Source organism: Aspergillus oryzae, chromosome 2 (genome assembly GCF_000184455.2).
Source record: "Aspergillus oryzae RIB40 DNA, chromosome 2".
NCBI classification, from domain to species: Eukaryota; Fungi; Ascomycota; class Eurotiomycetes; order Eurotiales; family Aspergillaceae; genus Aspergillus; species Aspergillus oryzae.
Genome location: NC_036436.1, coordinates 1,959,855 through 1,972,949, shown reverse-complemented (window position 1 = coordinate 1,972,949; position 13,095 = coordinate 1,959,855). Strand labels below are relative to the sequence as shown.

At 45.9% G+C, this 13,095-nt stretch overlaps 4 protein-coding genes across 4 annotated transcripts; 2 read left to right on the top strand and 2 right to left on the bottom strand.

Moving 5' to 3' along the window:
* Positions 1–1,065: 1,065 nt before the first annotated feature.
* Positions 1,066–2,510, top strand: AO090001000738 (yippee/mis18 family protein; the record flags this gene model as incomplete). Its single annotated transcript, XM_023234686.1, has 2 exons — positions 1,066–1,129; positions 1,771–2,510. 2 exons carry the CDS (start codon positions 1,066–1,068, stop codon positions 2,508–2,510), a joined length of 804 nt encoding a protein of 267 aa, XP_023089786.1.
* Positions 2,511–2,842: 332 nt separating this feature from the next.
* AO090001000737 (SHNi-TPR domain-containing protein) lies at positions 2,843–4,258 on the bottom strand (the record flags this gene model as incomplete). Its single annotated transcript, XM_001819176.3, has 2 exons — positions 2,843–3,130; positions 3,200–4,258. 2 exons carry the CDS (start codon positions 4,256–4,258, stop codon positions 2,843–2,845), a joined length of 1,347 nt encoding a protein of 448 aa, XP_001819228.3.
* A 506-nt stretch (positions 4,259–4,764) lies between these two features.
* On the top strand, positions 4,765–7,020 carry AO090001000736 (DNA polymerase epsilon noncatalytic subunit; the record flags this gene model as incomplete). The annotated part of the gene is made up of 1 exon (XM_001819175.3): positions 4,765–7,020. One exon carries the CDS (start codon positions 4,765–4,767, stop codon positions 7,018–7,020), a length of 2,256 nt encoding a protein of 751 aa, XP_001819227.3.
* Positions 7,021–7,764: 744 nt separating this feature from the next.
* On the bottom strand, positions 7,765–10,991 carry AO090001000735 (mediator of RNA polymerase II transcription subunit 14; the record flags this gene model as incomplete). Its single annotated transcript, XM_001819174.3, has 2 exons — positions 7,765–10,383; positions 10,443–10,991. The coding sequence occupies 2 exons, from the start codon at positions 10,989–10,991 to the stop codon at positions 7,765–7,767; spliced, it is 3,168 nt and encodes a 1,055-aa protein (XP_001819226.3).
* Between the last annotated feature and the right edge of the window lie 2,104 nt (positions 10,992–13,095).

The window sequence follows — 13,095 nt, the reverse complement described above, 5'->3', positions numbered from 1 at the left end:
TTGCCTTGCTCACGTATTACACGAATTGGGGTGGATTGGAGCGGCGTCTTGTGAAGGTCGTGCTGACTGTGAGGTTACTCTAGATTGATTCTAGACATGATATCTACCGAGTAACGCTGAGAATAATCTAACTCTGCTTTCCTTCCTCAGCACAACTTTCATCTTAGTCATTAACACGTGACGTCGAATGAACGACCAAGTCAGATGACAAATAATAATGAACGACTACTCCGTACAGCCCAAAGAACCCCTTCTTCCATTGTCTCCTGCATCGGCCAACGGACTACAGATAATCTATTCACCAGTAACCTAATCTTTTGCTATTTTATCTTGGCTATACCTGGACCATAGTTGCTTTTTATTGCCAATCGGCCCTTTCTAGTTGGTCTCCGTCAAACCTGGCTACCAGTGTCTGACCAAAACAGACATCCCAGCCTCTATACGACGTTATATATATATAATAACCCTTTCTTTAGGGCGACTACCACAACCATGGCTAAGTACACGAATATCAACAGTAATACCTACAATCAGTTACAGCGATTTCCCGATAAAGCTCTCCAAACTTCTGCACTTGCGAGCTGCTATAGTGTCAACACGTCAGCATCGAGAGTTAATGGTTTCCATTACTACACTACGACTGGGGCCGGTAAGTATACATAACTCGGGTTTTATTAATTTGTACTGATGCCATATGGTACATTCCACAGGAGCCCAGTGGTATCCCTGAGGTCCCCTCAGGGTCGAAAACCTTGTCTCCAAGTCCCCCCTCCGATCTCTCTACCCATTCAGGAATGGAGAGCAGTCTTTCGGGTAATATTATACCCGAATACAAAGGGGAGGCAGCGCATACTATCCCGGAAGAGTGTGAGAGGCTCTTCTGCGACACATTGTCTGTGATTTTCCTTGGTGAGGGGATTCTCTCTGGACAAGAGTCGCTTGGGGCAGGTGCGTATCAAGTTCAACCGAATAATTCAGGTTACGAGCATAGCCGAATTCAAGAGTGGGTTGAGGTGTTGGACTATACAAGTGATTGTATATACCGAGGATTTGTGACCAGTTCAGATGACGAGCGTGTCCTATTCATATTCTTTAGTGAATGTGCACTGGGCCAAGGTCTCAAGACTGGGTAAGTTTTAATTTCGGGTTTACGGGTAGATCATAAAGAACACAACGGAGACTCACGGCTCGTTTGACAGATTAATTGCCCTTTTTGAGTTAGCAAGTCTCTCTGAATTTGGGTGCTCTCAGATTGTTGCATGCATTCCGCGTTCGCAAGGTGCAGCAGAGCTTGAAGTTGTGAGGAATTTGGGATGGTGCGGATTTAACTTGACAACGCTGCAACCGTGGAGCGCTGGAAATTGTGTCGAACTGTCGCTTAGTGCTAAGTGGCTTTTTTTGCGTGCTGAGGTTTAGCAGTGCGACGGTCAATTTATAGCAAGTTGAAACATTACATTGTATGTCGTCAGATTAGTGGTTAACGGTGGAAGGCTTGCCTTCCGCGCTCATAGTGGATTTAACACAATGTACGGGGCTACATCGTTACTCTACTTAGTACAGGCAGTGGGGCACAATATAATGGATTTAAATACTATTGGTGATCTCTATGACAGTATACTCGGTAGTGAGCGGAAGTTACTCCCCTCAAGGGCGGTATGGTATGACCTCAGTATGACATTACAACTAACACTGACTTCCTGCTCGAAGCGCAACGAGTCGATTCCTTGATTCAGTAGATCTCAGCTACACCCTCCTATCGGTAAAATAAAGCTACAATATCAAACACCAGCATTAGACTAGCACTCTTTATGTTCCCCAAGTTCCTTCTCCCACCAACCGTGTTCCGTTCTCGACAACGCAATGTGGGGTGCTCGTCCTCTACCGGACCCTCTACCATACCCTCGCCCATGGATGAGAGCTGCCAGAAATACCTGGGTGGCCAGGTATCATATATTCAATGCTCTCGTTGCGCAACGGACCTATGTTTGACTTCTCAGATCATCAGCAAGGGGTTCACTGGTCGCCATGGCCGCGCGTATCTCGTGTCGGCGGAACCTATCGCCTGTGCCATCAGTACAACGTGCTCACCGACAGAAACGCTCCCAAATACCATAATGCAGAAACCCGTATCGCGTCAACTGGTCACAGGTGCCCATACAGTTGGTGATATCAGTTGTGCCTTCTGCGGGAATATTCTTGGGTGGAAATATGTTGCCGCTGAAGAAGAAGCGCAACGTTACAAGGTTGGCAAATTCATTTTGGAAACTAAACGGACTATGACGTCCTCCTTATGGGAGTCGGCTTCATATGTCGAGCCTTTTGCATCTTCTAAGCCAATGACTTCTGCCAAACTTGAGATCGATACACCGGGCGATCTTGTGGAGTTTGATAGTCACGACGAAGATGAATGCGAAGATCTGTTTGCCGGTGTTTGGAGCCCTGGTCTGGCTATACGGCGGCGAAGCCGCAAATTGGATCGTCATACCTCGATTTTTGGCCTTACGCCCTGAAGCACTTTTACTCTCACTCACACACACACTCTCTCTCAGCAATCGCGGCATCTTGATGCCCTGCTACTCATGTTGCTTTTTATGACTGAATCTGCGCGGGCGACCCCGCAAAGAGTTTTCTAATGGTAATGTTTAAGCTATAACGATTTCAAGTGCATTTCCAAGGTTCCCATAAGTCTGAAAATTTGTTGGAATGGGTATCATCTTTTTTGCCTGAAGTAATTCCGTAGTCTCTGCAAATTTTTGTGGTAGAGAGCTAACTCGTTATTTCTCAGCGCCCACAGAAGCAATAAGAAAGACAGTTAGTAAGGCAATAATCAATATATGAATGCTTAGGAAGGGGAACCATTTCTGTTGCCGACTCGTGTTCTTTTCACATCTCTTTCCTGGTCACTTTCCTGAGCTGAGCGCTTCTGTGTGGATACCAGTTGTTGGTTACCACCTGATCTCCGTTTAACAAACGCAGAGAGATCATTAGCTCCCTTCGTAGCTTTGTCCAACTGTACCATCTGCTCCGAAGGAGGTTGCCCCATTATCTGACCCAAGATACCTTTCAACATAGCTTCATTCTGCTCCTCCTTATCTTCGAGTGATACCGGGGGACGCTTCAAGTCAACAAGCTGTAGGCCAGTGAGATATCCGTGGTTTCAGGATGAGAATCGAGGTTCGGATGGTTGAGAGGAACTTACCCTTTGCTCCATGTCTGCTATGATATCCTTCACATTGGCTATTTTTCTCTTCATGGCGGTTGCTTTGTCTTCCTCCATGGCACTATTATTATCCAATATCTTCTGTTCCTGAGCCATTCTCACTTGGCAGCTTTCAATCGCTTTTTCCATTTGGCTCGCCGCTTCCTTTCTCATTTGCTCATTGATCGTCCTATCGCTCTTGCCACCAGCAGAATTGTCATCTTCCTTGTTGACAGAAGCGAATTCCAGAGCAAGCGAAAGCTTATAGTGACATTCGGCGATCGATGGATCCTCCATTGGAAACAGAGATTGTCTCAAATCAAGTGCCGTTCTGAGATCAGTCACTGCGTCCGTAAAACGTTCAGCTTCTAGCGAAATCTCAGCCTGGAGATCATATGTATCTGCAAGGCGCTCCTTAATTTGTTTGATATGAGGAGGCAGATCTGCGGCTTTGCCTTTTCCACGTTGTTCTTCTCCTGTTGCGTTTAATTTTTTGAGGTAGAGTATGCGCGCGAGGTCAAGGACTTCAAAAGCATTGGCGAAGTCATCTTCATCTTCTTCGGCACCTTCGTCACCATCGCTTTGATCCTCGTCGGAATCAGAGGCGTCAAAATTCTCATCTCCTGTGAACTGAAAATATGGCTTGTCCTCGACCTTCTGGGATTGTGCCTTTCCAGGAAGCACCTCCTTCTGAGCTAGTCCATTGAAAATTGCATCCTGAACAAGGTTATCGCCTCCAGATGCTGTCCCAGACGAGAAAGTTTTCACAGTGAACGGATCATGTACCTGTGTCTGACTCTCTCCGGCTACTTTGGAACCAAGAACATCACTCTTGCTCACAGCAACATTGTAGAGAGATTTTCCATAGGAATATAATAGGTCGGCATTGTCAAGCGACAACTCCCCATTCAACTTAGCCTGGAGCTCTGTGGCCTCAGAATAAAGCTCAGCAGCAGCGTTGAAATCTTTGACAGCATCCTTGGCGGCAGCTCGCTCAGTTAGGTTTGCTAAGTACGCCCTCATACATTCGTTATCACTTTGAAGCGGTGCATCGCTCATTTCCGCATGGTCATACTCTGCCATTGCCGCGGTCTGTTGTCACAAGTATCTCGTTCCCAAGAATGACGGGGTAAAGTGAATAGGGCGCTAAAGATAGTAAAAAGACCAAGCGAAGTAGTTTTCTGAGAAACAAGAATTAAGATCCAATAGAGAAAAGAACAATGGTCCAGGGGTTGTGCAAGCGCGAAAAGATAAAGAAGGAAATAGTTGTTCTATCTCTTGGCATTCGATGACGGACCTTATTTCCAGACGGGCGCGGGTCGCGTCAGTAATCGCGCCACTCACTCTGTTTAATTTATCACGCGTCCCAGTCTAGATTGCCGTCGCTTGTGGGTTTTGCTTAGTAGCACTGGCGACTGATACTGCGATCACGGCGAGATCGACAAATAACGCAAGTCCAACTTATTCTTATAGGGCCTGTCGCCTAGCCAAAAATTTGTCAAAGGGTGCCCACGGCATAAAAGCCAATAATCCACAACTATTGAGATACATGTGAATGCGTAATGATGGACTCGGATCCGGTCCCCTCATCATCTCCTGCATTCGCGACCCCCGCGCACCCTTTGCGAAAAAACAAATCCAATCTTCTTCTTACGAGGACGTCTATACTGCCAATTTTACTTCCCCCCTCCACCCTTCGGCCCGTTGCTTTCCGTACATTCACCCGGAAACATAACTTGACGATTTCATCATCTGCACTACAGACTCTAGCTACCTTCGTGGGCAAAAATTGCGGGTCAGGATGGCGCGAAGAAGGCCTTGCAGAGCGAGTATTGGACGAAGTGGCTAAAAGCTGGAAAAAGGCTGGAGGAGGTGTCATTGTCGAAGAAGGCAAAGGTGCCTCTCTTAAAACGATTTTGCAAACCGTTGAAGGGAATATGAGTGGGGGTAGGGTTGTTGCTGGCAAGACCCCTACAACAGATGGCGTGTCCTTGAGTACGTCTCGGAATAGGGAGAGCATGCACCCCAATCTACATTTGTCTCCCTCTGTAGCGTCGACCCTAGGAGATGGAGAACACGGGGACTCGAACCTTTCCTCTCACCCGAGAAGTTGGATCAAGGTAGTTGATGCATTTGATATTCCACGTCTAACATACAACGCCGACAAGAAATATTTCGAGGTTGCAAAGTCGAAGGCTTCTCTGTTTCCGCAGCCCTCTCATAAGACTGCCTTGTTCCGGGATCGTTATAATGTGATTCACCAGCGCTTACTACGAAATGAATCGTTTCAACTGTCACTAGGCTCTTCTAGCGTACCTTCATTATCCCGATCCTCATCGTCTTTTGCTCCTAATAAATGCTACAAGCTTACTCCAGTCGCAAACCTGCTGGGCAGGAGTGGCACATCACATTTGATTCTTGGCATGCTTTCAGTTTCCCCAACGGGTGATTTGTCCCTTACCGACTTGACAGGGAGTATCGCCTTGGAACTGAGTCATGCACGGATGATACCTGAGAATGGCGCTTGGTTCGCGCCTGGTATGATAGTGCTCGTCGACGGGATCTACGAAGAAGAAGAAAACGTGAAAGGGTCGACCTTGGGTGGAAATACTGGGGTTGGAGGTGCTATTGGAGGTATATTCGTCGGAGTCTCTATTTGTGGACCTCCCTGCGAAAGACGGGAAATGTCACTGGGGACCAAAAGTCGACAGACCACGGGGGAAGTGAGCTCTAGCGGGGGGTTTGGTTGGGTAGACTTTCTGGGGGTTGGAAGCGAACGTGCACGGGGACCTCGTATGAGACATATCCAGGCGAGATGCCTACAGAACTTGCATGGGGGTGCGGATGACTCCCGTTGCATGAAAATAGCAATCATGAGCGAGGTCAACCTTGACCATGTGAAGACGGTGGACGCACTGAAGAGGCTGTTCGGCTTTTATAATGACTTAGCACCGAGAGAACGTCCAATCGTTTTTGTTCTAATCGGGAATTTTGTTCAGAAAGCCATGATCAACGGTGGCGGCCAGGCAGCTGGTATTGAGTACAAGGAATACTTTGACTCGCTCGCTATGGGACTATCTGAATTCCCATCTCTGCTACAGCACTCTACGTTTGTTTTTGTGCCGGGCGACAACGACCCCTGGCCATCTGCCTTTTCAGCTGGTGCTGCTTCTGCTATCCCACGTCAAGCTGTTCCTGAACTGTTCACTTCAAGAGTGAAGCGTGCATTTGCTATGGCGAATGCTGAGTCAGACCGATCTCAGTCATCCGAACCCATTGGCGAAGCTATCTGGACTACGAATCCCTCACGGATCACCCTTTTTGGACCGGTCCATGACATCGCTATAATCCGCGATGACATTTCAGGGCGGCTGAGGCGCAGCGCAGTGAGCATTGGACAGAATGCTGATAGGTCTACAGTAATGGATGAAGGGATGGATAACCAAAAGAGTTCCGTATCACCTGAAGGCTACATTGAGACCCAGACGCCACGAATAGGAGCTGAATCCTATCCGATGCCTTCTGCAGTCAATATGTCGCGAAAGCTAGTCAAAACTATTCTGGATCAGGGCACTATGTCGCCTTTCCCACTCTCGTTGCGACCCGTCTTATGGGACTATGCGTCCTCCTTGCAGCTGTACCCATTACCCTCAAGCTTCATTCTAGCCGATCCTGAAGCGGCGCCTTTTTGTATGACTTATGAAGGATGCCATGTAATGAATCCCGGGAAGCTTATTCCAGAAGGTGACTTGTCTTCCGTGAGGTGGATTGAATATGATGTTTCCAAAAACCGAGGAAAGGTGAGAGAGTTGCGCTACTAGATTCATCAGGATGGGGATAATAAATAATGACCACATCCATATTTGCGCGTCTGGGTTCTTACTTAACTCGTGACAGAGCAAGACTGGACTATGTAGTACATAACTATTGGAACCATGTAACAATTCAATTTCCATCCAATGCTGCGGCTAGATATAAACCTTGCGGGACTTTTTGAGCTGTAGCAGAGGTTGACAGGATCTATGTTTTCTAGTGACGGAAACAAGACGGTGCCGTATGTGTCAAATTTTAAACTCGATGTATTCAACAAAGTGCTAATGACGTTTATAATAATTCAAAAACTAGTCATTGGAAGCAAAATTGCCCGCAAAATTGCCCGTAAACGGCAAAGAATGGATAATAATACAGCATGACAAACGGTGAAACTGAAAGTAAAGAAAGTACAACCCCCCGTAACTAACGCCTTAATTCTGAGAGACTTTGCCATAGGAAGCTAACACAATGCATTAATTTCGTTGATCGAGCTCATAACGGAAATCTCCTTCCAGGATATAGCGCCAGCGAGAATCACTCCTATAATAGGTAGAATCCCAAGGGAAAAAACCGCTGGGTAAGAAGATAAATCATGTAAATCAAATCATTGTACACATAGCTACAATCGCGGCGGTCGCGACACATCCTGAACCCAGGGAGAGACAAAACCGTAGGGAGGAGATAATTCAAAAATACAGTGGCACGTGACGAGGCAATCGAATATGTTAAGAGGTTGAGAAAGCTTTGCGACTCTAATCAATCATAATAATGTCCGCGTTCTGCGTTGTGTCACCAGTCTTGTGCCGAGTACTTGTAGCATTTGGCGTAGGGATCAATGTTGCTGATTCACTGAGCGTGCCTTCAACGTTTCCATTTTCTGCCGTCAACTGTTGACTAAAACTCTTCGAGCCGCTGGCTTTCACTTCGGGAGTCAAACCTGGAGTACTGCTAGCCTCGAAACATCTGTCGAGCTCCGTCAGAAGATTCCCAACTTTGCCAGTCTCAGCGACAACTCCATTACCCAGGCCTCTCCAGCCATCGCCCTTGGAATTATATAACCTTTCTCGAAGCCTCAACTTGAGCTGATCTTGGCTTGATCTTTCCTTAGGGCTGCTTAGCTCTTTCAGTATCCAGACCATGTGACTGAGGTGATGAGTGGCAACTAATTGGAAGCGGAAGCTTTGGCCAGGGTAGTGAATCTGAAATGTCTTCGCGTTACGGACAGTCACTTGCACCCTTAGTGGCTGCCTGTTAGACGGATTCATCAAGATCTGGTCTAGGGCTCGCATTAATGGAAGTGTAAGCAAGAGAAGTTCAGCAACAGTGTCTAGACCCGCGTCTGTGGTGCTGTGATTCAATGTGGATTCAATGGATTTCTGGATGCGACGATGTGGGTTTGGAAATTCAAAAGATAGGCCTAAGCGCAAGTGGAACAATGATTTAGTTCGAGACGCAAGAAAAATAGGATCAAGCTCCATAGAACTTGACGGCATGGATGTTTCGATTTTCAGGGTGGCGAGCAGGTCTTTCTCGGGGCCATAGGCAAAAGTGACATGTGACAGCGACAGAGATCGGGTTTCCATTTTCTTTCGCTGAAGGCACTCGAAAATTGACAAGATGCAATCAAGTCTTTGCAAATTTTCCATGAGTTTGGGTATGACAGGACGACCTGGCGGGGCCAGCAGGCGGATAGCAAAGCCAGTACCTCTCTTTTGGAAAACCAGCGAATGGTCCCTGGTTGAATTCAAAGCGCTGAAAGCTTTGATTGGTATTAATAAATTCCCATAAGCGACTATAGTGGCAACCTTCTTGCAAGGATCTACCCCATGAAACGCGAGGCGGATCGTGCCTTTGGTACGAACCCTACTTTTTAGCCCACTAGGTAAGGCTATCCGGAACACTTCGGGAATATTCGCCGCTTCATAACGCATGAAGATCTCGGGGACTTGAAGGTTTGGTTCAATCACCAGTCGTTGTAGAGGAGGATAGAAGTCAACGGTTTGTAGGTCCGCTAAATAGCGCGCATTGGTATGAACTGCTAATATCCCAGAAAGATAATGCCCCAAATCTGCAAACGAGGGGTAGCCGATATTCTGGTTCACATGAAAGAATGAACCGCTTATAGCCTGGGCTGAACGAAGAGTAGACGAGATATGTGTGCTTGCATCAAAGACTGAATGACTTTCTGCTGTCGTTGTCGTCTGAAGTTGCACCACCCACCAGTTGTCACCGTCCATGCTGCTTGTTGCTGCTACAATCCAGTTACGTTCCCAGAGATGATGCCAGAAAAAAGAAAACCGCAAAACATTGTTCGGAAACAGTCTTCGGAAATCGATCTTTAAACTTCTGGGATTCACTGTTTCGAAGCCCAACATCTTGACGTTCGATTCAATTTCATCTATCGCAGCCATACACCGAAGTCGCGCAACACGCGCCGCTATATCCTCGGCGGAAGATTTGTCAGAGCTGCGATCATTGTCAAGTCGCTCCTGAGCGCTGGGAGTAGCTGATATAATGCTTGCTCCCGACATCGGCTCAATAGAAACACTAAGATGCCTGGACTCCGTAAGTTGGATAGTCAGTCCACAGTCTCCAGGCTCAGTTCTTGTCAATTGAGCCTGCAGGGATAATCTGCCGGCAGAGTAAAGTAGACTTTCGCTTATGATGCAGTAGGCCGAGGAGAGTATGTGAGAAATATGCAGCGCAATGACGCTTCGCAGAATAGACTCCATAGAGAGGCTTTTCGTGTTGAACTCGATCTCTTCGCTGTCGACTTCTTGGCCGTCTCTTATCCAGCGCAAGCCCAAGTTAGGATGTCTGTAGCTATCATTCTCACCGCATATTCTACCGCTCTTGATCCCAATCTCTAGCCAACTTTTAGCTCCAGCTTTTTGCGTCCAATAATGTACAACAAGAGTTCGATGCAAAAGCTCAACCCGCAAGACATCGTACCAGAGGCCTCGTGCCAATTCCATAGCCTGCTTAAAGAGTATGTTGATCTTGTTAGTGAGAACGAGACTATGCAATAAATCGAAACATCCAGAAAGGCCGTTGTTTCGAAGGGCGTCGTTGATCTTGACATCGAATTCGTTGAATATTCGACCCTTAAGATTCGGTGACGATGGGTTGAAGAGAAACCGTATGTCGACAAAATATAACTGAGAAGATTCGTCTTCTTGCCCGATTGAAAGATCAAGTTCAAATTCGTTTGGCACAACAAATGTGACTCGGCCGTCATGGATGCTATATGAATGAAAGGCGCGAGGGACTGAATCGTACAATGCTAATCTCACACTTATAATCCTATTGATTTTCTGCAATCTTTTGAGCGTGTCTTTGCCAGTCAACGATCTAGGCGGTTTATACCCAAGCTAAACATAAACAAGTTAACGTCAATATCAAAATGTATTATAAGAAGGATGAAGCGCACATCTGACATGGAAGATACTTTACCCTTGGACAAGACTTCGAGAGCCGTTGTTAAATCCGGATTAGCTACTTGGGCTTGTACCAGATCTCGCTTCATATCACCAATCCCTTGCAGTGCGCCCATGTAGGCCTGGTGACGAGTACGGATAAAGTTTTGAAGGTCAATTAGCTTGCTAACATCAGCTGCTTGTCGGCTCCATTGAGATAAGACAAGGAGTTTGATGAACTCTGCGCGCTTAGCGTGTGCAAAGTCAAGGATCCGTGCTTTCTTCCGTAAATTTTCTGGGCTCTGGTTTCCAAAGGACTTGCCACTGGCGGGCAATTGCAAAGAATTTTGTTCTTGAGGTGAGACTTTGATGTCTGCCATCTCCGTGATCAAGTCGGAAAGATCATTCCAGGATTGTTGCACAGACCTACTGATCAACTTCGAGAATGGGAAAAAGCCTTGCGTTATGTGTGGCAACTCCGGCAACTCCATGGATTTAGTCGATTTAATATTGACCGTAGACGCGTCTTCCGCTTGACTGGGGTCAACCGCATTTTTCGTCATACCATTGATATGAACTCGTCCCACATGTGAGTCGCCAAAGGCGGAATTTCGATTGATATTCGGTGTCAAAGACGGCATACCGTTTCTTGAATCATGAATAGCTGACCCTTGTCCGGCTCCACCAATATTTGTATTATCCATGACGACCCCCGGCATGTCTGGACGCGTAGTGGAGATTTTGTTCTATAAAGCCCTCCCCTCCTTCACCCTCTGCGCAGTAAAGGCGACGGCCTGATGGCGGTGCTTTTTCGGGTTCGAAATAGCGAGTGGGGCAGGAAGGGAAGCAGACGATATATCCTACGTCTGAATCTGGGGTTCAGCGCAATGCCATGTATGCCCATTCGAAGCGGGGGAATATCTCGACTCGGCGGACGTAGCGGTATTCAAAGGTATTTGCGATGGTTTCCCAAGGTCAGGTTTGTCACGCGTGTATATTCAATTGAGCGACGAGGTAAGTCGCAGGGCGCCAAAGAAAGACAGAGATAGAGAGAAAGCCAAGGGCCTTCTCTGGATAATCAACTTGCTTCCAGCTGAGGCAATGACGTTTGCAAATAGGCCAGTCGAAAGCGAATTTGTGACAATTAAGAAAATGCAACTCTTCGGGTTAATGGTCACAGTTAAGATAAAAGGTATTACGGAGCATCTAGGGTCAAGACCGTCTGGGAGATATTAGAGTTGGAAAGCACAAAAGCGGGGAGCTGGAGTGAATCAGAACCAATTTGTACAATACAATCAGAAACTGAGTGACATATGGATATCCAACAGGCCCTATTGAGAGAGAGTTCTAAGGGTGGATCTGATCATATCGGTGCAAACAAAGAGTGAGATTGTAGGTAAGTGAGTTGTTTGAAGATGGAAGCCGGCGCGATGCAATGCGAACGCTGGGGACACGGGAACAGTGGCTACATAAATAGTTGGTGCCTTTGTGCCTTGTGGGGCATAGATACAGTGGCGGAAGTATTGGCTATTCTACACCAAAATCTAGCTATTTACTTACTTATTATTAAATAAAAATAATATACGAGGGTAAAAGTAATTGTTAACATATATAATAAACCTAAACTATAGTCAGCTATAATAAACAATCATTGAAATATATTTACATAGTGAGAGTCTTCATTGGGTCTTATGATTGTAATAATATCTATATCTTTCTTTTCCTCTTGTTCAATAAGAGAGAATCTAATTATGATCCACATTGTACTTCGTTAGTATAGTCCATGAAGCAATAGAATTTACCTAGTGATATGATAATCGTTCTATAATTTTGGATATATATTTATATATCTATTCCAAACGAGTACATTTATTTAATGCAAGTTTAATACTATAGTTTGTTGAATATAGAAGATTGATAGAAACTTCATAGCTCTAGGTCCAATAATTACTAGCAAGACTGTACTATCTGACTAGTATATAGTTACTAACTTACTATGTATTTCTATTAGATCACAAGTATTCATACATAGTTTGGTTGGTGTAAATGTTTATGACAGAGAACTATAAGTAGCAACTATTCCTACATCGGTACTATGATGTATTCTAAATACATTTTTAACTATACCCTGTAAGTTCCTGGGTTACTTACTGGTAGTAGTAGCACTGCAATAGCTATGAGCCAAATACAGTACTGAGATGTTTTGTGGAAGGTACTGGTACTGAAGCTGCCAAGCCTACCTGTTGCTTCCATCCTGATCGGTAAGGTATTGTAATATACTCCGTATAGACATGCGGATAACTTGCCCCTTCAGAGTCGGAAGCTATCGACGCCCAGCTCCATACCTCTCACTTGCTGGACTGGGTTTTTCTTCGCCATCTCTGGATATATACGGCAACGGCCATTTTTATATATTGGGTATGGAGCTCAAGGCTTCTTGGACAGGATTTTTATGCATTTACATGTCCGTCTGTTAACTGCAAAGCGGGCACCGAATCTTGCGTTTCCTTGTTAATTCCTTTCACTTTGTACTCACACCAGAAATCACCTCAAGGGCGCTTCTACTCTACAACAAGCAACTACGGGGTAAATAAATATTCTCCGCGTACCTTCTTTTCTTCTAGAAGTATCACACCCCAGCCGTCACCTGACCTTCGTCTAAAGCGA